At 41.1% G+C, this 25759-nt stretch overlaps 1 protein-coding gene across 3 annotated transcripts in view; it reads left to right on the top strand.

Annotated features, from left to right (window-relative positions):
• The window catches only part of Nr3c2 (nuclear receptor subfamily 3 group C member 2), a 325701-nt gene that overhangs the window by 263208 nt on the left and 36734 nt on the right, over nt 1–25759 (top strand). For all 3 annotated transcript variants that reach the window (XM_048813488.1, XM_048813490.1, XM_048813489.1), the window contains exons 6-7: nt 872–1016; nt 25018–25148. In XM_048813488.1, coding sequence (XP_048669445.1) covers nt 872–1016; nt 25018–25148 — 276 coding nt within the window. The remainder of the gene's footprint in view (nt 1–871; nt 1017–25017; nt 25149–25759) is intronic.

Here is a 25759-nt window from a genome sequence, read left to right as displayed (position 1 = left end):
CAATCATAAGAGACCCTGAGCAGCCCTGTGGTCCAAAACTACCACCTTACGCCCAGCACCCTTAACATTGTGCTTGAAATTTCTACTTCTTGGTCATTTTCTGTGCTGTAGGGTCTTATTAATAAGGCCCCTAGTAATGTACTGAAGCATGACTTGGAATTGTCATTGCATTATCCTGGTTCATGAATCCAGAGTAGTTTCTTAGATTACCTGTGGTTGATTAGCAGCCAGAACACCTGACGTTGGGGAAGGCTCTGATGACCGGTACTTTCAAGTGGAGCTTGCCTGGGTGAAACTCTACAATGAACAACAAGATGCAGGGCACAGAAAGGGCACCAGTGAACAAAAGGCTCCTAAGGGACCGGGTGCTGAGGACAGCTGCTCCTCCGCTGAGCATTGTCTGCATCCAGTCTTACCCCAGACTATGGGAATCAAGGACTCCTGTGTGTGAAGTGCTACAGAGTTGTGAAAACTAAAATCCTTTACCATTATTGCAGATTTGCAGGTGTCAACAGTTATTAAATCACCCTTTAGTTTGGTGTCATTAACTGTGGGTGGGATGAAGCAAAATTTATAGGTTATACAGTATCCTTTGGTCTGAAGAGTTTCCACTGTCATCTACACTGAACCTCACCCAACTCTTCAGTTTTAGTTGGCCCCGGCAGTTTGCCCTTATTGAGCATTTAGGGTGAAATTACAGCAGAGCATAGAACAGGGCCAGGCCTATGGTGGGTGCTCCGTTAAATGCCTGTTGAATTGATTCAAGTCTATTAGAGTAAAGGTAGCTGTTAGAGGCTGACTTAAGGAGCTTCTTCCTGGAATGTACTTAAATGCTAAGTGTATTTCTGTGATTAATTGTTCTGTTCTTCAGGATTTAAAAACTTGCCTCTTGAGGACCAAATTACCCTAATCCAGTATTCTTGGATGTGTCTATCATCATTTGCCTTGAGCTGGAGATCGTACAAACATACGAACAGCCAATTTCTCTATTTTGCGCCAGACCTAGTCTTTAATGAGTAAGTACCTATTAATTAGCCTTCATAAAACAAACTGCAGAGTTATTTGTTATGCTTTTTTTCCCCCATAATTTCTAAACAGATGTACATGTGTGAAAGAATCTCCTGAAATGGGCATTTTTAAAGCATTAAAAATAGATGATTTTTAAGAACCTAAAAATCACTTTTTACAGCATTACAGAGTACATACTTCAGATTACGTATAAATCAGTATATGCAAATCCCATATAATAGTATGTGGGAATTGTCCCAAAAGAAAAATGATCCAATTGGCTCTGAAAACCCCACTGGTACAAAGCCACAATTAATAGAAAACAATCTCTTTTGGTATCTCCTCCAGTTGGGAAGACTGTCTAATTTCTAGGAAACGTGAACGTGTGGAGTGCCAGTTTCCTCGCGCATCATGTAATGGATCTTTTGTTAACCGTATACAGCTGCTGGATGTGTTTTCCTGACCATCGTAATTACCCTTCTTTTCGACCATAAAAGAAGCCAAACTGTTATTCTGCAGCGAAACATTTTTCATTTTATGATGTATTTTAAAAGATTGAAAGAATTTTAATAGATTTTTTTCTTTGGCTATGGATTCCTTCCTATTTTTTAAGTTTACATTTTCATACTGTTTGCATTCCACATTAGCACATTTCATTTATGTTTATATTCAGTCACGCTTCTTTGTCACTGTTGGGTCAAGAAGTATTTAAAAGGGAACGTCGGAGTTGGGGTTGCAACCACAGCCATATTCTAACAGATGGCTCTCTCTAGAGACAGGAAAACAGGGCTTTCAGGAAGGAAGGGAGCAGAGAAGAAAGACGTCGGTCATAGAAAGGGGACACTTAGTGCCAGTATACCTCAATAATGACCTAAGACCACCACTTCACCCCTATTTTATTTCAAAGAAAAATTAGAAATTTTAGGCTCTTGAATTGGCCCTTCCTGGCAAAGAGTCGGAAGATTCATAGTTCTGCTTAAATTTTCACCCAAAGCATGAAATAAAGCTGAACAAATGACACACACACATTTAATATACTTGTTTTCCTCAGTAATCAGCTGATATTTTTAAACAGCCCCATTTTAAGGAGGTTTTATAAATCAAAGGAGAAAAACCTATTAAAGAAGTCTCTTGCTTTCAAAGGAAGTGCACATGAGGAAGTCTCTCTCCTATAGATATGTCAGTGCATCTGCATTTGATTTTGTTTTCACAGGAGATCAACATGATCCTTTTAATCTTCTTCGGGATATCCACCGATTTTTCCCTCCATAAAATGTAACATAAAATCTGCCACTTGAAGTATGCAGTGCAGGGGCATGAGTCACAGTCTTCACTGAACAGCTGCCTCCACTATCCAGCTCAGGACCTTTGCCCCATCCCAGACTGCAACTCTGAACCCATCCCCTAGTAACTCTCCATTCCCCCTCCCCTTAACACCTGGCACCCTCTGGCCAGTGAATCTGCCTGTATGGCCAGTGTCTCATATGAGGGAATGCAGATGACGTTCGTCCTCTTCTGTCTGGGTTATGTTGCTTGGCATGATGTTTTCAGTGGCCACCCTTATGCTGCAGCATGTATCCAGATGTCTTTCCTTTTTATGGCTGAATGATATCCCATTCTCTGTATTTAGAGTGGATCCCCTCATGGTTCATGTTTTTTATTCATGTGATTTGCCTGTGGGCTACCTTTATTTGCAACTTCAAAGTCAATGTTCATGCTGGGAGTGATGGTGCATGCCTAACATCCCAGTGGCTCTGGAGGCTGAGGCAGGAGGATCTTGAGTTCAAAGCCAGTCTCGCAATGGTGAGGTGCTAAGCAACTCAGTGAGACCCTGTCTCTCAATAAAATACAAAATAGGGCTGGGGATGGCTCAGTGGTCGAGTGCCCCTGAATTCAAGCCCCAGTACCTCCACCAAAAAAAAAAGTCAATACTCACACTGTGTTTTAGCCACCATTCACAGATATGTGCAGAGGGGCTAAGAGTTTGAGTCACCTTCCAGCAGAGCTCAGACAAGGCAGGCTCTGCATTCTTATTTGAGCTCTCACTGTATACACCTCCTCCCTTCCACCTCCCTGCCTCCTTTGCCTTCTATTTAGTGCCATGACTTTGGACTTTTGTGCTTTTCTTGGTGATTTCCCGGGTTTTCTTTGATTTTTTTTTTTCTTTTCAATGTGGGGTGCTGTACCCAGAGCTTCATCCCCTTTCTTTTTCTTATTTTAAGACAGCATCTCACTAGGTTGCAAATGTTGACCTTGAATTTACCATCCTCCTGCCTCAGCCTCCCTAGGAGTTGGGATAAGATGTGTAAGACAACATGTCTGGCTGATTTCCCTGTTTAAAATGACGCTGAGCACGGTGCTGAAGTGCTGTTCTGGAGCTCAAGAGGGCTGTAAATCGTGCCTTATGGAGGAATTATGTGTGTTAGAGTAGCTTCATTCTGGCGTGAGTTGTGCCACTGCTGGCCGGGAGTTCAGTGTTAACGAGTCGACAGCACATATTAAGATGTCTTTGAACAGACCCAGACATCCGACAAGGTTATGAACTGATGAGTCGACAAACATGTTGTGGTCAGAGGCTCAGTGGACCCTAATCCCTCCTCCTCCCTGGGAGGAGTGATTCATTATTCACTGATTCAGCCTTTGCTTTGACTTTATAGAACATACTAGCAAAAATGGAGGCAACTGACCAGATTTTGTTTCTCCATTCATCTGCTGGTAGACACAAAGGTCGTATTTACCTTTGGGTATTGTGAATGCTGCAAACATGGGTGTACAAGTAGCCCTCCGAATATCCATTCCTCCTTTGGGTTCTTTTGGATACACACCTAGGACTAGAATCGCTGCACCATGGGTATTCTGTGCCTAACTGAGGATCCGCCAAACTGTTTTCCATGGCATTTTACATTCCAGTAGCAAAAGTACAGAGTTCCAATTTCTTCACGTCCTCCCAGCCCTTCTTTTTAATAATCATTAAGTAGGTGTGAAGCGGTCTCTCGTTTGGGTTTTGATGTGCATTTCTCTGATGACCAGTGAGGTTGGGCGTCTTTCTGTATTTTCTGTAAGAGGCGTCCCGTCAAGGCCCTTGCCCATTTTCAGTTGTGTTGCTTGTCTTTCTGTTGTTGGTTTGCAGGAGCTCTTTATATATTCTAGAATTAAATCCTTACCAGATGTAGGATTTATGAGTAGCTTCTCTCCTCTGTGACTTGTCTTTTCACTCTCTTGAAAGTGTCTTTTGGTGCACAGAAGTTCTCAATTTTAATGAAGTCCAACTTCTCTATTTTTCCTTTCGTTTGCCTTATCTTTTGGTATCATCTGCCAGTTTTTAATTGTGTACACATGGCTGAGTGGAGGAGGTCCAAAGTACATAATTGTAAGAATTATTATTTTTTTTTAACAAATGAAGCTTAAGGAAAATGCTTTCAAGTTGAAGGTTTCACTGGTACTTTCTTGGGAAAGTCGTAGACTCTCTCTTGGTTGCTTTTAAATTCCTAGCACCTCATATTATGCCCAAGGCATGGTCGGTCCTCCATAAATGTTTCTATTGAATACGGAAATTATTGAACGGATGAACCAAGTCAATATGAAAAGGGGCTTTCTAGCTTGCATTTCTAACTGTGAGGATGAAGTTCATGATGAAGAAAGGTGGTGTGGGATGTAATGTTTTCATGAGCATTGCTATCTTTAAAACAGAGGCACAGAACTTCCTTGTGGATGATCTGCGTTGGCCTCAGCTTAGAAAAGAATCTGAAAATTCCAGATGATCTTATCCTTCAGCTGTGTATTAGCAATACTAGAGCCGGAGGAAAGGCAGGAAATAGGGAATAATAAAGGAAACATTTCTTCCAACTTTTTAAATTAAACAGTGGGTGAAAATATGAGTTAATACTTGAACATAGAACTTTTCTTATTATGAACTCAAAACTTTTCAAATATGTATTAAATGATTAATCATTCAATTTTACCTTGAAACAACTTATCATATATTGCTACAGATGACTGCAATTATTCAAATTTTCCATCAACTCAGTACAAATATTAAAACTCCCACTTAAGCCTGTAATGAAAGTTTTTCAAAAAAATTTTTTTTTCCTGGAGCCAAAGAAGTTTCACTGTTAGACTCTTTTAGGCCTTGGCCAACTTTTTAAAAAAAAATTAAAAGTCTATTAAAGGCATGGGTATGCCATCTCAAGTCGTGGCCCCACTAAAAATGTGTTTGGGTGATCTTCCACTGTCTTCAGAGTCTGAACCTTGTGTCCCAAGATTGTTGGTAGGAGCCAGAGGCCAGTGACGTCCTGGTACCCCTTCCCCAGCCTCTTGTGTGAGTTCTGGTCATCTCCAGGGGGGAAGGTGTTCCACTCGGCTGATTAGGGAGAGAGGTGGAGTCGGCCCAGCAGTCCTGGCCTTTAGCCCTGTTGGTGTTCCAGCAGCACCATTAGAACCCTAGACAGCCCAGCCGTCCATTCTTTCATGCCCTCCCGGTTGCTGGACCCAGTGTGCTGGTAGGATCCATGTCCTCCGGGCTCTCCTGGGCCTCTCTGCCCACAGCTCAGTGCCCCTGAGGTCCCTCACACCCAGTGTTCTGAAGTTCCAGAAGGCCGGGCTAAGAGGCCAGCTGTCTGCTCCAACATGCCCCCAATTCCCACCCCCATCATTTAGGCTGGGGTCACGTGTCTTCCCAGAGCCCAGGGTAGCCTGGTTATAAAGTAGCAAGGCCACCTCCCGTCCTTTGATGAGGTGGCTGATGCCCCCCAAAGGCTGGATGTGCTTCTGTGGTTGGACCTTTGCTCTGGCAGGGCCAGGCCAGTGGAGAAGAGCAGCAGGAGTTCCAAGGAGAGGAGCAGGGGAGAGGGAGGTGCCTGGGTCAGCTTCCCCTTCCAAGGCTCCTTTTCTGTGCCCCACCCCCAGCCCACTGCCTTTCTCCTTCTTCCAAATAAAGATTAAGTAAAAAGACTTCCGCTTGGCTGGGAACTGTTTAGTCAAGTTTCTGTAGTTTGCAGTATCTGACCCTTTTCCCTTCCCCTGCCTCTTGTCTCCTCTCCTCATCTCCCCACTCCTCTTTTTGCTTTTTTGCACGCACACACACACACCCCTCTTTCCTTCCCATTACTAAAAAGCCTCCCACTTTGACATTTCCATTGCTTGTCTTTTAACTTCTTAATAAGAATGAGGGTATAAACTTTAAATTAAAAAAAAAAATTCTTTTCTGTGCCTTATCTTTTTATTGGGCCCTAGGAAAACCCAGCCAATACCAGCAGCTGGGGGTCCAGAGTCCACAGTGGATGGTCTGATCATTTGGTTGGTTGGAAGTGGAGGCGTGGTCACTCCCTGCAGGTAGCCCACCATCTTCCAGCCTCTGCTCTCCACCCTGGGCCCTCTTTGCTCTGACCTGACCTTGGGGACTGTTGAGACTCCTGAATAAAGAAAAATAATGTTCTAAGCAGAAAAAGGCCCACCTTTGTCTGCGGAGTGCAGAAGCCCCATAGAATGGAACCATGTTTCTTTTGCACAAAGGTCGGGTTCAGAGACCATTTCACCACCTGATGGAGGAGGCTGACGGAAATCTAGGGGGAAGTACAGAAAGTCTGGGGAGGTTTTATAATCTGCAAACAAGAAATAATCATCCCAGCATATGTAGAGACAGAAGAGAGGCAGGAGCTGTCCCCTAAGTGAGGCATTTCCTTCTCTCCTTCCCCTAGTATTGCTTTCCCTTTATCTTAATGATAAGAATTAGTCAGTATAAAAAGTCACTTCTGGGCATTTCAGCAGAGGTGGAATTTTAAAAAAATGGATAACTTGGCTGCAATGCTACCTCTGTGTTACTGCTCACATTAAGGAAAGTTCTTAAAATGAGTGTGCTAATTGGCCTCCCCTGAGAGCCTGGAAACGCTGAAGGGAGTGACTTTAAGACTAGCACCGTGGGTCAGCGCCCCAAATCACTTCTTGGCCTGTCTTTACCAGCCCCAAGCCCTGCCTCACTGGGCCCACCGTCGGGAGAAGGGGCTCAGTGGCTGATTCAGTCCCTTCATTCAGTGTATATTGATTGAGCAATGTCAACATACCAAGCAAGTCCTGGGCCCTGGGAGTATGACAGTGAGAGAAAGGAAGTCCCCTCCTTGCTGGGGTCCATGCTCTAGTGGGAAGGGGGTAGGAAGGCTAGGAAAAGGAGGCAGCAATGTAGAGAGACCTGCCTGCAATGTTGCCAGAGATAGTAGTGCAGGGACATCCGGGGTCCACCAAAAAGTGGGGTTTATACAGGAGAGATGGGTTGGCATTCCTGCTGAGGGATTACTAGGGCACTTGGCAGCCACAGTGTCCTCCTTTGGGAGCTTTGACCAGGTCCTTGCTGCTCTCTGGTGCAGGCTCTTTCCCACCTCTGTGTCAACTCAACATCCCTTATTCAGACAGACTGCGCCTGACCACCGATCCAGGGTAGACCTGTTTTCCCAGGCCCTCCCCTTTTATCCCAAGTGAGTTCTCTTCCTAGTGCCTGCACTGGGGGGCAGTACCGTGGCCCTCTGGCCTACCTTGGAATCCCCAGCACCTAGAATACCATCTGGCTTTAGTGCACAGTGAACTCAGTAATTTTAAAATGTTCTTTTTATACCACTTCCTGCTGACTTTCTGTATAAGCTCTGCTCCTGCCAAATTACCTTCTCATCCAAAGGACACTTCCTGTCCGATGACTTTCCTTACTGTTGAAGCATGATATCAAAAGTGGCTTTTTTTCTTTTCTTTGGGTGCTGGAGATTAAACCCAGGCTTGAACATGCTGGGTAAATGCTTTACCAGTGAGATATACCCCCAGGCACAGTATTTTTTTTTTATCCATCTTTTGATGGTTTTTGTATTCTATATATGTTTATCACTCTAGATACAGTATAAATTCTAAAGTACATAAAGCATATTTTTAAAAATTATGTCTAGAGTCTCACGGGACACTTTTTTGTATAGTTGTACCTCAGCAACTATTTTTGGTTTGTTAATGAGTACTTCCTCCAGCACAAAAGTCAGAAGCTAGATTCCTGAGATGGATTTTCCTTATCATGCTTCTGGGGCTTAACACATGGACTTAAAGAAAAGGATTTATTTTCAAGTTTTCCTTCCAGAATACTGGTATCTCTTAATATTTCTCCTGTGATGTTTCTTGTAGTGTACTTGAGAAAATTTGTCAGGAGTTAATGAAGCTGGGTAATTGCCAGTATTGCATGAAATCAAGGCAAAACAAGTGTGAGACTGCAAATGGAATGAAACATCTATACTGTCTACAACTATGTTGAGATCCCACGGATTAGTAAGGACGCACTAAATACAGCCAGGCTGAACTCTGGCTAACTAGAGGGAGCTATTTTTCATTTTGAATAAAAGTCAAAAACAGGCTAAGGTCGTATGTGATTTGTACAGGGTATGGACATCTAATATATTAGCATATTGCTTTTTACTTCAGCTAATGGGCTCAAGGTCTTTGGTCTCTTCAGGCAAAGGAATTCTCCAATGTAAAAAAAAAATCACTAGAGTAAATTTCTTTATTGAAAATCTGATCAAGATTGGTTTTTCTGCAGTGATTCTGTTGCAAGATTGGGGCAAGTGACAAGAAATGTGTCAGTCAAAACTAAGGAAGGCTCCAGGCTTGACATCTGTCACAGGGCATAAAGACGGTGGCTGGGATGGACCCACCTGGACTGCAAGAGGGAATGAGGCTGGAACATGGCTGTTTCCTAAACTTGCATCATTAGACACTTCCAGAACCAGAACTGATTCACACCATCAGCCCTTTTCATCGCATCCCACATGGGAGATGATGTTGCTTTTACATTACCCCCAGCCTTTACCCATGAACCCCAGGCTACTGCAGCAGGCTTATTGGCAGGAGGGCTCTGGAGAGGCTATTTAGTTTTCCTGAGGTCCTGCACTTGGTCTCTTCCTAAAGAAACAAATGAATAATGAAAGGGAAAAAGCAAACACAGAGAAAGGTTCAGGAATGAACCTAATGACCCAAGTGCCCCTTTGTGAAGCACACATGGGCACTTGGGTCATTAGCATTGCCCAGGTGGGTGCAGTACGCACAGCGGCAGCCCTGCCCCCCAACCTCTACTTCTGTGCCCCTCTACCTCGAGGTAGATGCCCCGTCCATAGAATCAGTGGAACTAGTGGTTTATAGACTCCTCGCTTCCTTTTTACTACAGATGTGAGCTCACGCTCCAATTCCCATGGAAACAGCAGGGCAGAAGTAAAAATCAAGTGATTGACAAGGATTTGGAGGACCCAACCCGTGCAGGACACTCGAGAGAAGAGCTGGGCTAAACGCCCTCTCCAGTGCACTGTTTTATTTAATCCTCCCAGCTCTGTGAAGTGGGGATTTCTTCCTCCTCCTCTTTGAAGCATGAGGAGGACAAGGTTCAGAGTTTTGAACCCAAGGGTCTCTCAGTCCAAAGCTTAGGATTTTTTAGCACCATGGAGGCTTCTACATTGATTGTGGGATTAGGTTTTTCGTAGGCAGTTAATCAGTAGTAGACTTTTGGAGCCTCCTAACGGGTTCAGATACTACATATATTTGGAACTCTTACTGACTGATCATATCGTCTCTCATTAAAGTTATCCTTTAAAATAGGTGAGAACCTGCCAGTATATAGACCATACCACGGGAAATGAAGTGTTCTTAGAAAGACTGGAACTTTGGTTCAAAGTTGAAATTATGTCTCCAAATCTGTTTTATTTCTTTTCTGATATCACAACAGTATTTAAGAGCTCGGTTATAGAAAACCTGAATGAAGCATAATCCTTGCCTTCGTTATGAATGTGCTTGGTGATGTCACGTGACTGAGTTTATTGCTAAGCCTTCATTTCCCTTCTACAAAATGAGGATATTGGGCCACATCAGTTTGCAAACATGTTGTTCCCTTGGTACTCTTAAAATCCTTGACAATTCCAAAGAGTTTGTGCGTTTGTACATTATGTCTATTGATATTTACTCATATTAGGAATTAAAACAAACATTTTGAAAGATAAGTTGATTTATAATTCATTCAAAAATAATAACAAACCCATTGCCTATTTTATAAGTAACATTAAATCACATAAATGTTTTTAGGAAAAACCAATTTTTTTCAAAACCAAAATATTAGAAGAGTGACATTGTTTTGCCTTTTAGAAAAATCTCTTTAATCTGGCTTAAATTAAGACAGTTGCAGACTCTTATTTGCTTCTTACATTCAGTCTGTTTTGAGAAGTTGTTTTGGGCAAAACAAATGAAGAAAATTCAACCTCCCACAGATAAAGAGGGAAGGGTTTGGGGGTAGCCTGGAGTCCTCAGAACACACTCTGAGAACTGTTGAACAGATGATCTTTAAAACCCAACCCAGACTCTAATTCTGCTTCCCCTTTGGGGAACCCTCACTCAAGGTCTGAGTCTCTGTTTTCTCATTCAGAAAAGATCCAATAATCCACATTTCAAGCACCAGAGATTCAACACCAAATAAAACATAGTCCCTACTATGTGACATTGATTGTGCTTGACACTTTTGTGTGGCTCATCACATTTACAATCATATTTCAAGGCAGATGTTATTATCACTATTTTATAAATCATGCGGCTGCCTTCATCCAAGAGAGCTCCAGTAACTTACCCAGGATCACGTGGTCACTGAGATGGGCCTCTCCCAGGATTACTCTCAAAGCCTATTCTGTTTTTGTTATATCATAGAAACTCCCTTTATCTGTAAAATAATGGAGATGGAAGAATATCAAAGGTCCCTTCCAACCCCCTGTGGTTCATGATTATAGAGATTTTCTTTACCAACATGAGGTTTAAAAAGGGTGAATTGCTTTATAAATTGATCATTCTAATCATTTCCTCTAATATGAGATTAAATCTCTTTATGATTATCACTTAGCTAAAAAAAAAATATGAGCAGTGACTAGCATTTTCCCTGTCGATAGTAAATGTGGAGAATATCTACAGTATGCAAAATACCGTGGTGGCTGTCGTAAGGAATCCAAAGTGAATGATACCCTTTCCATCTGCGAGAATCTCGAAGTGCGGGGTGGTGAATTATTGGACAAATAAGACATGGATGTATGGCTAGCAGAATAACAAGATGGAGAGACAAAGCGGTTGTTCTGGACTTCCTTGGTGAAGGAGAACTGCCCAGCAGCACTGTCTAGCCTGAAAGGCATGAGAAGCCTGCCCAGGCAGGAAACGAGATGAGTGTGAAATCCAGAGTGGAGCCTGTCAAACCACAGCCCTGGGAAGCTGTGGCTCTGCCTTCCAGAACCCAGAGGGCTCTTCTCCTGCTTTCCTTTCTTCCCTGTTCTGTCCTCCCTGCCCCCTCCTTCCCTCCCTTCCTCCACTACTGACCTTTCTACCTCTTCCCCTTCTTATCTTTCCCCATTCTCTTTCTCCCTCTATTGCTCTGCGGCCATTCCCTGTTACTGTCATAGATTAGGATGATACTGCCACATCTTACGTTTATAAATCAGAATGCTAGATCCCGTTGTCTTAACTTTTAAATTTAGTGTGCTTTATAGAATTTTCCAGAGGGAAGAGGATTCCAATATGATTTTTTTTTTTTTTTAACTCCAACGTGAACTTTTCTTCTCTCTCACCCCAACTGGAAAACTTTTTCGTCAAACTCCACTATTCTTGGTCTTGGTCATGGTCTTAAAAATCATTGAAATTTATGTTCCACAAATTACTTGATAGAATGACATTACTCTATTTTCTCTCCCTGATTGATTGTCTTAGTGCATGTGTTCTTTTATAGCAAAATCCCCAGGACTGAGAAATTCGTCAACAATGCAACTGTATTATTTTGACTGAAAAATCCAACATCAGGGTGCCAGCAGGTGAGGGCTGCTCTCTGCTTCCAAGATGTAGCCTGTGGCCGCATCCTCCAGGAGGAAGAACACTGTCCTCACAGACATGGAAAGGCCAAACTTGTCCCCTCAAGCCTAATCCCATGACTCAGTCACCTCCTAGAAGCCCCACCTGTTAATACTATCACATTGGCAATTCGGTTTCAATATGTGAATTTACAGAGGACACCTTCTCTCTCCCCATCCCTCTCCTCTCTTGTGAGGTTGCCTAGAGAGCAGGTGCTTTGCTGGGGAAGGGGGTTCTGCCAGCTCAAGAATCACAGGGAATTAATGCTTCTAAGATCTTGACCATAACACTCAATGCTCCTAGGCATTGAACACAGAAACCCAACAAATCATCCGTCTGTTATTCAAAGGAAACTACAAGGCCACTGAGTGCTGATGAGCGGAGGGTCACAGAATTTCATAGTCAAGGCTAGGATCAGAACACGTCAGCTCTGTATTTCTCAACTGTCTTGACTGGTGATTTATACAAGTAAATAAAGAAAACAAATATTCAGGCTATATGTTGAATAAGCATTGTGTTCTTGCCATTCCATGTGCACGTTTGATGGAAATGGGGGCCGTGGCCTGATGGTGTTAGACTTGCTTCACCCAATAATGAATGATGCAGTTGTTCATCATGTCCTGAACAAAATCTGCTTTGTGACAGATGTTTGGAATCAGTAATAAGAAAGGACGCGTGGCTAATCTCAAATTAATTGCATTGAACATCATCTTTTTTCCCCCTTATTCAGAGAGACAAGCTTTTAGAATGATTCAAACCAAGGAAACTCCCTTTCATCCAGATTTTGATACCCCAAAATGTTTTTTTAAAGTCCAGTTTGATTAATGACTTTATATACTGGAACTTTGTTTTCCTTTTGCAAAAGAAGCCTTTCAGGGTGGAAGAAGTCTGTGATCCTGTGGAGTGGGCACATTTGCTTTCTCCCTTCCATACCCCACCCCAGCACAACCCTACACTCACGTCACCTCTGCAAGTGTGAGCCACTCTTTGCCAACACCTTGGAGATACAACTGCACACCCAGGCCTTATCAGAGTAAATATCCTTCCTTATCCTCTGCCAGGTTTGGGTTCTGGAATAATGTGATGTCTCCTCCAGAAAGAACTTGACTCCACAAGTTTCTGACAGATTTTAATTTTGCAGTGGGAAAGAGTGATTTGCCGTCACCCTTTGCCCAAACATCAGTCTAGCAGTGTTTCTAAATCAGCAGTTAACTTTGTTTGCATTCTTAAAATTCAATAGTTACCATCAAGTAGGAATCCAACCTTTTTTAGGGCCTCTTTTTACAAGTAAAGAAACTATGGTCATTTATTGAATTTAGATGGTGTTTTAAGTTTATGCCCAAATGTATGAAGCAGTAATGGCTCACTGAAAATTGTCTTCTCTTTTACCCTTCTGAGGTCTGCAAATCATGACATTCCCAGACATTTAGTGTTGAAGACTGCAGTCTAAAAATAAGAGACTTAATAATGAAAAAGAAATCTCTCACTGGAGTGTATTGTTCTTTTGGCTCCTTTCTGTGTGTGCAGTCATCTCTTGTTATCCAGAGGGGATTGGTTCTGGGACCCCCACGGACACCGAAATCTGCAGATGTTTTTAAGTCTTTTGTATAAAATGCTGCAGAATCTACACGTATGTCTGCGTGTCCTACCTTGTACCTTAAATCATCCCTAGATTACGTATAGTACCTAAAGCAATGTAAATGTCATGTAAGTAGCTGTTTTACTGTATTGCTTCGGGAATAATGAAAAAAAAGTCACTTCAGATGTAATTTTTGTTTTCTGAAAATTTCTGATCCGTGGTTGGTTGAGTCTGTGAGTGTGTAACCCACAGAGATGGAGGGCCAATTCTCATAGCCATTTCAGTAATAAGAATTAATATGGTTGGTATTTATTAAGTACCCATAGGTTCCAAGCATGCTGCTTGGGATTTTAACTTTAATATAGCAGTTAAGAGCTCAGACTCCAGGACCAAATGGCCTCAGTTCAAATCCTAGAATATAGTTTTCAGTGAGGTTTGACCTGCTTTCCAAACAATTTCTTGGAGTAAGTAAATCACTGTAGTCTGGTCGGGAACAAGAGCCAGCTTCTCTGTCAAGGACATGTCTAAACTTCCTTACCAAACCCTAGAATAAAAAAATATAATTGGTTTAATAAATCTTAAACTGTCCAGTTAATTCCCACTTAGAATCCAAGAGGAATAGAGAGTCAATAGTATTTATGTATTTGCCTATACCAAAGGCCCCCCTGCCGTTACGGATAATAGAGAGTGAACTCCTTTGGAATCTTCTGCAGTTTGCTGTGTTCCTTACCTTACTATAGTGTGGGTTCTCTCGTCCCATATTTCAGGGACAGATGCCTCACGTGATAAAATAAATTGTGTCCTGAAAAGTTGCTTAGAAGTCACCTTTTCAAATGTATTGTATTGTTACTAGCCTGGGAAAATTCATAATTCAAAGACTACTAATTAATCTCTAGTCAATTAGAAATATTTTTGCAATGCTATTTCTCACAGATAACCCCCATTTAATTTTCTCTAAAATCTGAATTTTCACAAGGTTCTCTGGCTACCTGCTTTCTTTTTTTCTACCAAAAACACATATCCTGTACCCCAAAAGACATTGCTGACTCTACTGGGTATTTAAAATTCTGTATTACAAAGAAATGTTTTAGAAAATACTCTACATAATACTTATGATAAATTTTTTTTTCCCCTGGACTTCTAGGATGGTTAGTAGTAAATTGTGGCTTCTACGTAACCACACTCCCTCTTCAGATTGTCCCAGGTTATTTTCATCTACGCGAGATCCATTGAAGTTGGTGTAAATTGTGATGCTGGCATCCGAGGGCAGTTCTATGAGGATGTCTTCCTTTTGGAGCATCAGTTGAGGCAACAGACAAAACATTGAACTCTTACTAGAATCAGACCACGTGAAGTTAATAGAGAAGAATTGAATGCCATGGAGACTTGGGGACACTAGTCTGTCAGAGACATTAGTCCAAGAGCACAATCCACAAAGCGTATTCCCAGGGGATTCCTGGACCTGCTGGCCGAGCTCTACCCTGGCTGTAAATTCATGATATAAATACTATAAAAATAAGCCAACATCACAACCACAACCCAAGATGGCCCTCTGATAGCTCTGTCTTTTATTTTTTTAATCAGTTAAAGAAAAGTCTAGTAAGAACATTAAAAAAAAATTTGAAAACAGTAAACTGGAATGATTTGAATGCCCAAATTGAGGTCATTTTTATTCTAATTAAGGTTTGAAAGGGGGAAAAAAACCCTGTTTCTGCATGCTGTTTTTTTAGGAAAATAACAAGCCTGAGACAGGGACCATCTGTTCCGCTGACCATATAACAAGATGTTAGATTTATTCAGACATAATGATGTGGTGTGCCGTATCAGATGGAAGGTCTGGTCTTTCAGATACGCTCTGATCTCAGGTTATTAACTCTCTTGTAAGACTGACAGGATGGCTGCTTACATTATGAAAATGTAACGCACACATTCCTAGAGGCGATTTATTGAAATAAATAGCATGTTAGCAAACATGCTATTGACAGGCCTCCTCTCCAAGGGTCCAGAGACTTGAGGAAGCTCAACCCTCATTAAGCATTGCTTCATTTCATTTATATCTGCAAAGGAAAAAATAACAGCTTAAAGTCTGTGAAATCCATTGAATTAACCAATTTCCTGTTCCTACTAGATATCTGTTTACCACTCAGGTAATTATGGGCCTATGTGCCTCATAAAAATGTTCACAGAAAGAGGGACACAGCACCAGGCATCATAGTGCACACCTGTAATCCCAGCAAATTGGGAGACTGAATCAGGAGGATCACAAGTTCAAGGCCAGCCTCAGCAACTTAGATCCTATCTCAAAAAATAAAAAGGACTGAGGATGTATTAAGTGGAAGAACACCCCAACTTCAATCCCCAGTACCATTAAAAAAAGAAAGACATAGAACACAGTGATGAGAGTTGCTTAATGTTTAATCCAAGGGCTAGTTTCAAAGTCTTCTTTTTGTAGTTTCCTCCTGATGAAGTGATGTCTTTTGCACCAAAAGCCGTTCAGTTGATGAGTGACAGTTTAGTGCTGAATTGCTAAAGGATCTTCAGAACAAAACACCAGTGGACTTTCTGTAGACTCCATGGGTGGAAGAGATGGGAACCTCTTGTGCTTTGGCATTTATAAAATCAGCCAGTGTTAAAGGATCATGTTTATTAAATGTGAATTTGGGGAAAGAGAAAGGAGTAGTGAAGGTAATTCTGTTTTCTTGTCCCTTGGAGGACACCAGCCCTGCAACAGAAGGGTCTTTGAGGAACTCTTTCTCAGTGACCTTTTGAAATCATGGTTTTTTTAAAGAATTTCTCCCCTTCCTGCTTTCAAACAGCATTGAGTGCAGCTTAGAAATAAAAGCACAGATACAATAAGACTAAACATCTGTCAAGACACAAAAGGACAAAAGGGAAGTTATAAAAATTAGGAGAGAAGGCATATTTCAAATATTATAAGAGAAAGAAGAATGAAGTGCCTGAACCCTAAGTTACGTAATTAAACCCAAATTTGAGCTTCCTGGTCTCTATCAAAGTGTAGCAAGTAAGATCATGGGCTGCAGAGATTTTTTTTTTTAATTTTCAAAAGTTTTTTAGTAGTGATAAAGTACATAATAAAATTGACCTTCATAACCCTTTTGAAGAACACAGTTCAGTAGTATCAAGTATGATCACACGGTCTTGCAGCCCATTTCCAGAACTTATTCAAACCGGAGGGTTTGGAGACGGGAAGGACAGTAAAGGGCTAGATGCCATGTGCAATTGGCACATGCACTAATTCTCTTTTGGTGATGGACATTATTACATAAATGTATGATTACACTACCAGTGTGATTTACCATGTTCAGCCAGAGGAAGTAGAAGTTGTGCTCCATTTGTGTACAATGTGGTCAAACACATTCTACTATCATATATAACTGATTAGAACAAATTTAAAAACATTTTTTAAATAGAAAAAGAAAAAATATAGTAAAACTGCAGTTCTGTGCGCAATAATCAACAATTCCCCATTCCCACCTCTTGCCTCCCCAGTTCAGACTAACACAGAGCTCTTAAGTTCCATAGCTGGCAATGTTTTGTAGTCTGGGCTTATCAGTTCTCTACCTGCTTGTATCGGAGTAGAACATGAACATGATTCTGGGGTTGCATTTATGAGGCAATGATTTCCCCATCAGCTGTTTGCAGATGGACCTCCAGATAGCAGAATGACTAAGCTTTTTGATTGGTTTTTATTTTAGTAATGTAAGCCAGCACCTGAATTCCAAAACAGGAGTGTTCCGTTGGTCAGTAAGTTCAGTGATTGCTCTCATAATGTAAAATAGGGCAACGCTGTTGACATCTAATGAAGGCTATCTCGCATGAGTCGTGTAAATACAAAAGGTATTCAGATGGTTTAGATACCAAGTTAAAAGCAGGCAACTAGGATACAAATCATTTAATCAGGAATGTTCTGCCCACTCTGAATGTAAAGGGCCTTTTTCCAATTCCTGCTATTCTTATGTGAACAAGCTCTATTTCTAACATTGTCTAACTTCTGAGCCTCTCAGAAGCAAGGGGGGAAAATGTTTTTGTTAACTCTGAGTATATACTTTTAGTCCAAGAGGAATCAAATTTGGAGAAGTTATTTTAATTTAATAGTTTAAAACTATTTCCAAATGACCATATGATTTTATTTAGTGAAGTGGACGTTCTGAGATAGGACCAGATGAAGTTGTAGCTACAAATGTATTTGGTTTCCTAGTTTGAGAAAATTTCAAGTTTACCAAACTGTTGAAATATTTCTTTAAAAATATGTTAAAGCTGTTGTTTTTCATCGATTTTAACCTAAGCTCCTTAAAATTGGAGCTGGGTCCATGTGCCCACTCTGGTGTTTGTATTTATTTACAAATTAGAGTTTATTCTGTTCCCACAGATGGGAAGATGTTTAGAAATAGATGATACATGCAAGAATATTAGCACCTATGGTCCAGCAGGAAAGAGGAGGAACTGTCTGTTACTCAGCTTTGAAGGCCACCTTAACACTCTCTTGCCACCTTTATTTATTAAGTCCACTGTTCAAGGTTAACTTTTGGTCATGCATTTACTTTTGTTTTTCAGAAGCCTTGTATGAATTTGTTTCTCATTTCCAAAGTAGCCAAGTATATTTTCACAGTATTCTGTTCCAAATGAGGTAAAATTATGAAATGAATAAAAGCACACAGCAGAGTATTTCTGCAAAGTAATATTGCAACATTAATACAAGTACCAGGCCGAAAAGATCATCCTTGCTTCAGCTTCTTTGAATGTACATTTCTGTACATTTAATCTAATTGTGCAAAAATGATGTGATGTAAAATGTGTTTTCAAGATGGCCTATATTCTTGAAATTTCAAGCTGTATTACATACTCAGTACTCCTCGTTTAAAGAGCTTAATTTCATGCAATTGGGAACAGCAATGGAATTTGAAAACATGAGCTCTAACCATATAATAGAGAGTTCAGGATAAACAAATGAGTGAATATAATAGCAAAACCTTTGTGGGACTGAACATCTCTTTATAGTTGGATGACTGGAGCAAAGAGCAGAAAGCTGGCCAGACACTGTGGTGCATGCCTACAATCCTAGCGGCTCAGGAGGCTGAAGCAGGAGGATCACAAGTTCAAATTCAGCCTCAGCAAAAGCAACGCACTAAGCAACTCAGTAAGATACTGTCTCTAAACAAAATACAAAATAGGGCTTGGGGTGTGGCTCAATCCCCAGTACCAAAAAAAAAAAAAAAAGGCAGAAAACTATTACTTGGGCCAGCAGCATGGAGAGGTCTTGAAGTAAAATACCTGGGATTTGGATACTGGCTTCCTCAGGTGTAAAATTCCCCATCATGAACATGAGGACCCCTCCTCATAGTCGTTGTGAGAATCAGCAAGGGGAAATACAGCTCCTGTGTATGTAGGCAAGACATAAATCACAGCTTCAAAGATTGGGAGGTGACTTGGATTCGGGCTATAAGTCAACAAAGAGTTAAAAGAGATGCTGTTCTTAGTAAAGTAGCACACAAGTGCTTTCTTTAGGTGTTTTTTCACACTTGAACGGTCTAATCTGTTTTCAGGTAGAATCTGAGTCTATCTCTTACCTTTAATCTGGTTGAATGTTTTGTGCACACACTTCGGTAGCACACACTTGAATAAGGAGGTGTTTAGTTCTCCTGTTCGGCATTAGGCAAGGCACTTCCACCTCTCAACATTTGCCTTATCTCTGGCTTTTGCCTTGCTTCATCTTCCTATATATAGAAATAATAATAATAAAATATTATTTTCATGAAAGTCATTTTAAGAATTTGATGCTTTCTTGGCTCATTTCTCATTGGTCCCTCAAGATGATTTTAATTCTCTCCAGTATGCTTTTTCTTAAAAGAAAATGGTAACATTCATGCAATACTTCGTAAGAACTTCCAGTAGTGGGTTCCTATATCCCTGCAAGATTAGAATTAGTAGTAGTATTCCCATTTTACATAGGATAAAATCTTGGGAGTTACACCATCACAGGGCCAGCAAGCCAGTGTGTGGAGAGCTGATGGTCAGTATATCAGTAGGCCCTGCTGTGGTAAAGCCAAGGATACCTTTTCTGCCTCTGACCTGAGGCAGGTTAAGAAATCAAATGCATATGAGTGCAGTGTCAGATGCATGATGTGCTATGCCCCAGGGGCATCCTAATTCTGCTTTATCTCCATTGAACAGTCTGTTTCTCTCTCTCAGAAACTTTTGGGGAACTTCACAAATGCTGTATCTAATTTCCGGGCCAGTTGGTAGTCTTATCCTCTGTAAACACCAGTATTATCTTGCTTAATTTTTGCCATCATATGCAAATTTTCATTTTTTCAGTTCATTGTCTTCTTATCTGTGCTTTTTCCTCTTTCGCATTCATTCATGAAATACTTTTAGAGCAAAAATTGACACTTAGGGCTTGTCTGTCCTATACTTTTGGACATTTAACATAGTTGGACATAGATCCTGCCTTTAGGAAGCTTGTCATTAGCAGTCAGAATGATGGAACTAAACTGAGCCATTTTTTTCCCTGTCTCAAAACACATAGAAGTTTTGCTTTGAGAATAAAAGTCTTAGGTACATAGACCAGCTTTGAAAAAAAAAAAAAAAGTGCAAGAACAGGGAATTCATAGCCAGCATGGTTTAACATAGAACTGAGGCTGTAGTTGGCCTGCACACTGTAATATGCAGATATGTGCTTTCCTGTTGGGCATTACAACACAAACAGGATATCAGAGCAAGGGCTTACGTTCTGCAAATTTTGGACCTCAAACTGGGCCTCTTGCATGAACTCGGGGCTCTGCAGAGATTTCAGTGTCTACTAACAAGGACAGTAAAACTCAACCCATCAGCCAGCCCAGGGACATGGCAGGAAGCTGAAAGAAATAAGAAACAAGCCTGTACCACATCAAGTGTGACTTCTAAATTTAAACTACAGGAGTCTTACAAAAGCCTTTTAGCTGATAAATTAGCATCAAGACTGGGCCAGAACAAGTGAAATGCTCGTCTCCTCCACAAGCCCCATTACCCATGGGGTTTACCCAGGAGACAATATATGCCCAAAGAATGCACCTTAGACATGCATATTTGCATTCCCAAAACATGAATTAAAAAAATCTGAAAGGCACTATAAAATAAAATATGTTTAAAATATCTAGAGATGTGGAGGACATATAATAACCATAAGAAAGAAGACTCCTGTGGAAAATAACAAAAAAGAAAAAGAAAAAAAAAAACTCGAGAAAGAACTAAATAGAGCATTACTAAGTTCTTTGACATGAACAATATTTCCATTCATTAAAATATCATAGACATAAAACTGTGGATTAGACCTAAAGAAAAAAGTTTGATTGGAAAATTACCTAGAAAGCAGAACAGAGATCTAAGTAGATAGGAAAGATGAAAGGGAGGTCCATGTGGCAGACAGAGCGAGAAGGTCCAGCACAACGGTAGCTAAGAGATGTCAGAAAGGAAGGGTGACAAGAATGGGATAAGGGTGACATTTGAAGAAGCAATGGCGAGGATATTTCAGAACAGAAAAGAAAAAAAATCTAATAAAAAATTAGTCTGCCTCTAAGTACATCATTACAAAACTGTAGGCATCAGATAAATAAAGGGGGTGGGGCTACCAAGGAGAAAATTCAGGTGACCTATGGGAGATGGATTAACTGGAAACTTCCAAAACCACAGTTAAGGCCCAGGTGTAGCAGAATATTCTCCTCAAAGTACTTGAGGAAGATTACCTGCTGAGCTTTTAAAACTGTCTTGTAAGAATCAAGGTGAAATAAAGACATCTTCAGATTAATTAAGACCTAAAAACTTGAACTTCCTTCAGCAGCTAACTACTGCTAAAAGAATTACTAAAATGTATTCCTTAATAAGTCAGAAATCGAACCCAGAAGTAAGGAATAAGGCATAAGAAGTGACACAGGTCAAAAATTGTAGAACCAGCCTAAATGCCCTTCAATCGATGAATGGATAGAAAAAAAATGTGGTATATGTACACAATGGAATATTACTCCGCAATAAAAGAGAGTAAATCATGGCATTTGCAGGTAAATGGATGGAGTTAGAGAAGATAATGCTAAGTGAAGTTAGCCAATCCCCAAAAAAACAAATGCCAAATGTTTTCTTTGATATAAGGAGGCTGATTCATAGTGGGATAGGGAGCAGGAGCATGGGAGCAATAGACGAACTATGTAGGGCAGAGGAGAGGGAGGGGAAGGGAGAGGGCATGGGGTAATTAATGATGGTGGAATGTGATGATCATTATTATCCAAAGTACATGGAAGAGGACGTGAATTGGTGTGAGTATACTATGTATACAACCAGAGATATGAAAAATTGAGCTCTATACATGTACTAAGAATTATAATGCATATATAAACAAAATATATGTATGTAAAAAGATTAAAAAGAAAGAAACACTTTGATAAGTGTCAGTAAACAGGGCATGTCCAGGTGGAAGAGGGACAAGCCAATTTCAGTGGTGGTTTGAAAACCAGTTGAACTGTAAGTGCTTGGAGAAGAGCCTGTGGAAGAAGGGAAGCAGTTGAGCAGGAATGAAGCATTCTCAGTGGTTTCTGATGGGAAAGCTAATGACTAGCTTTAGATTCTTAACTTTAGATTTTAAGCAAATTCGCACTTTAGGAATAATCATTTTGGGGTGTGAAATTAGAATATATACCTTCCAAATCTAGTATAGGGGTAAGGAGGGTGGGTTCGAAAGCTGGATCAATCCCAATAAAAGTACAAAAAGAGAAGCGAAGAGGAATGGGGAGAATGTTAAAATGGCAGGAAACGTCATAACAATAATCATGATCAACGAAAACAGATTAAACTGGGCTATTAAAAGTGAGAGACTCTAAAACTAAAAATATTTTTTAAAAAAGCAAAAGACTCAGATTTTTTTTTTAAATTCAGCTTTTTACTATTTAGAAGACACACATGGGAAGTTTAAAACTAAGGGATTAAAAAATGATGCAGGAGATATTAGACAAGTTTTAGAGAAAGAATGGAGAGAGGGAGGAAGACATTAAGATCAGACAAAAAAATTAATATTTTTTTAGTAGTTGATAGACCTTTATTTTATTTATTTGCATATGGTTCTGAGACTCGAAGCCAGTGCCTCACTCACACCAGGCTAGTACACTACGGCTGAGCCACAACCACAGCCCCCAGACAAAATTTTTAAGGGAAAAAAGACTAAAACCAGGAGCTAGGCATGGTAGCCCACACCTGAGGTCCCGGCTCTTTGGGAGGTTGGGGCAGGAGTGTGGATTGAGCCCAGAGATTCTGGACCAGCCTGGGCTACTTGGGGAGACTCTTAACACCATCTTTTTTTTTTATTTTTTAATTTTTTTTATCTAGATAGAAGGGGGAATAAAACTTAAAATTAAATGAGTACAGATATGAAGAAACATCACCAAAGAAGAAACCTAAATGGTCAGTAAACATTAGGAAAAAAAAATGTTGAACCTACTAGTGACAATGGAAATGAAATCAAAGCAACCATGGGTCACCCTTTCAACCCCTTCGCCCATCAGACGCATTGGATGATGGCAAGCATTGTGAGAAGGGGAATAAAGGACCCCCCCCCCCCGGGGCCTTCCTAGTGGGAAGGGGAGCAGCAGATGTGCACAGAACACAACCCACCTTTGTTTTCTGGCTCTGTCCTGTGTACGCACATGAGGATATTCCTTGGATATTACTTGTAACAGCCACAAGGAGGAAGGAGCTCAAGTGTCCCTCTATAGTGGAATGAATATGTAAGCTGTGATACATTCAAACAAAGCTTAAGGCAGCTAAAATGAATTAAGGGTTACCTGGATCAAATAGATACACCTCAAAATTACACATTCAATAAAAATAAGTCACAGAAGGATGTGTGTGTCTAACTTCACATTTCCATAAAACACTGTATTGTAAGCTGCTTTTATGGACACATGCATGTGTAGTGAAATGTGCATATCTGAGAAGAGAAGATAATTTCCCCCAACTGGTTGGTTCCCTTCTCGAATGAGAAAAGGATGGGCAAGATCAGGGAGGAAGACCAAGTGGGCTGAGCTCAACTCGGCCATGTTGAATTTTTAAAACTCTGAAACAAATATGGCAACAATATTAGCATTTGTTCACATGGTTAATTCTGGGTGGTAGATCTGTGGGCTTCTGTAGGTGTGTGGGAGTGGGGATATATTCTTAATTTAAAAACAGTTTCTAAACCAGGCATGGTGGCATGTGCCTGTAATCCCAGCGGCTTGGGAGACTGAGATAGGAGCATCATAAGTTCAAAGCCAGCCTCAGCAACAGTGAGGCACTAAGCAACTCAGTGAGACCCTGTCTCTAAATAAAATACAAAATAGGGCTGGGGATGTGGCTCAGTGGCCTAGTGCCCCTGAGCTTAACCCCTGATACTGGGGGAAAAAAAAAAACAACACAGTTTCTTCTGGCTTGAGAGGAAAGAAATATGATAATGATCCAAAGCGAAATGTGTTGTGCTCCATTATGGGTTTCTTCTAAGTGGCATTCAGTGTTGAGTTGCAAGAGATTCCTGCCACTCTAGGGGAGCCCAGGACGCAAGCTGAAAGAGCTACCGCAGTGCTGCTTCCCTGCAGACAGCTCTCGGGCATCCTGCTCAAGCACCAGCCGCCCTGGTCTTGACTTTTTCCATTTCTTTGACCTGCCAAGTCCCTTTCCATGGTTCCCAAGAGTCTCCTCTTCATTTTCACAATCTTTTCCTTGTGAACCAGTAATTAGCCCAGGGCCTTCCAATAGGTTTTTACTCTAAAGGAAAACATCTAAAAGACAAAGTAATACTTTACTTACTTCTCAAGGAAAGAGAAGGGTGGTTTCTGTGGTCATGTGATGGGTGTTTTATGAAATTCCGATGGTGGGGGGAGGGGACTGGTGGACTGCATGTGGGACAGCATTTGTATACATGGTGCCAAACTCCACGTAGCACTTTCTCTATCACAGTGACTCTTCCTGGGGCTCTCACCTTTTTATATCCTGTTTGATTTCTATTGTCAAACATGCTACTACAAATAGTTAATGAACGTATTCCATGACCCCAGTAAGGAAGTCGTCCCCATCCTCGGTTCGTAGTCTCTAGCCCGGTTCTGTACACGAGTGCTGTGGACTCACAGTGAGTGCTTTGTACCTGGGGCCAAAAAGGAACACTAGTCTAAGGTCCTCGCTCCCCATCACAGCAGTTTCTCTGCTTTCTGGATGATCTATCTCACTATAACACAAACCATCATCAGTTAGCGTTATTCTGAACATAAAGTAAAGTCCTGGAACACTCTGGATCCTGTTGTCTTCCATGCTTTTCACATCCTCACCAGGTGCTAGGAAGTAGAACAGCAGCATCAGTCTAGACGCCGTTGCCCAGTTCCTCTGAAAGGCATCTATGTGTCTTTAAAGTACACATCAGCGCCACGCTGAAGCCAAAAGGAAATTTCTCACTTGGGTCTCTTAGTAAGCTGCTGCAGCCACCAGTCTGGGTCTCCTAATGCACCTTGTGTCCTCAGACATTTGCTGCTTTTTCTTTGCAGAGAGAAGATGCATCGGTCTGCCATGTATGAACTGTGCCAGGGGATGCACCAGATCAGCCTTCAGTTCGTGCGCCTGCAGCTTACCTTTGAAGAATACACCATAATGAAAGTTTTGCTGCTACTAAGCACAGGTATAGCGATGTCCACCCTGGCACTTTTTCTACATTGTCAGATCATCTTCCCTGTAGCCGAGTAGTCCACCTATAGTATTCATATAGTTGGTACCAATACTGATGATGATGTTGAAGAGATGTATGGAGGGCTTTGGCCTTGGATGAACTAAGTTACTGTTGGGTATGAACCTGTGTACATATGAAAGAACATACCACTATTTCATTCACTCGGCCACTAAATATTTATTAAGTGTCCATTGTGTGTGTGGTAGCATTGGGCAATTTGGGAAACACAGGAATGAATGACACAACTGTCTGTCTCTACCCTCAGGAAGCTTACCTGTAAGACGCATCTAAAGATAACTCTAACACACTGTGGCAAATGTTGATGTCCTGTGGTAGAGAAAAGGGGCAGGGAAACTCTGGGTTGCAGGGAGACAGGGCACTAAGAAAAGGAAAGAGCCTATTAAACTTTGGTGAAAGTTATGGATCTTGGAGGACTTTGTAAGGTTTATAGATTGGGTATGAACCACATGATATTGTTATCAGACAGTGGGAGTGTGGACATGGGACAGGTACTATATGAGCAATGGCACTAGTTTCAGGGGAGGAAGGTTTCCTTGCCTCTT

The sequence above is a fragment of the Marmota marmota genome, unplaced genomic scaffold, assembly GCF_001458135.2.
Source record: "Marmota marmota marmota unplaced genomic scaffold, marMar, whole genome shotgun sequence".
Lineage (NCBI taxonomy): Eukaryota > Metazoa > Chordata > Mammalia > Rodentia > Sciuridae > Marmota > Marmota marmota.
Note: the sequence above shows the minus strand (reverse complement) of the source record. Positions and strands in the feature narration are given on the sequence as shown.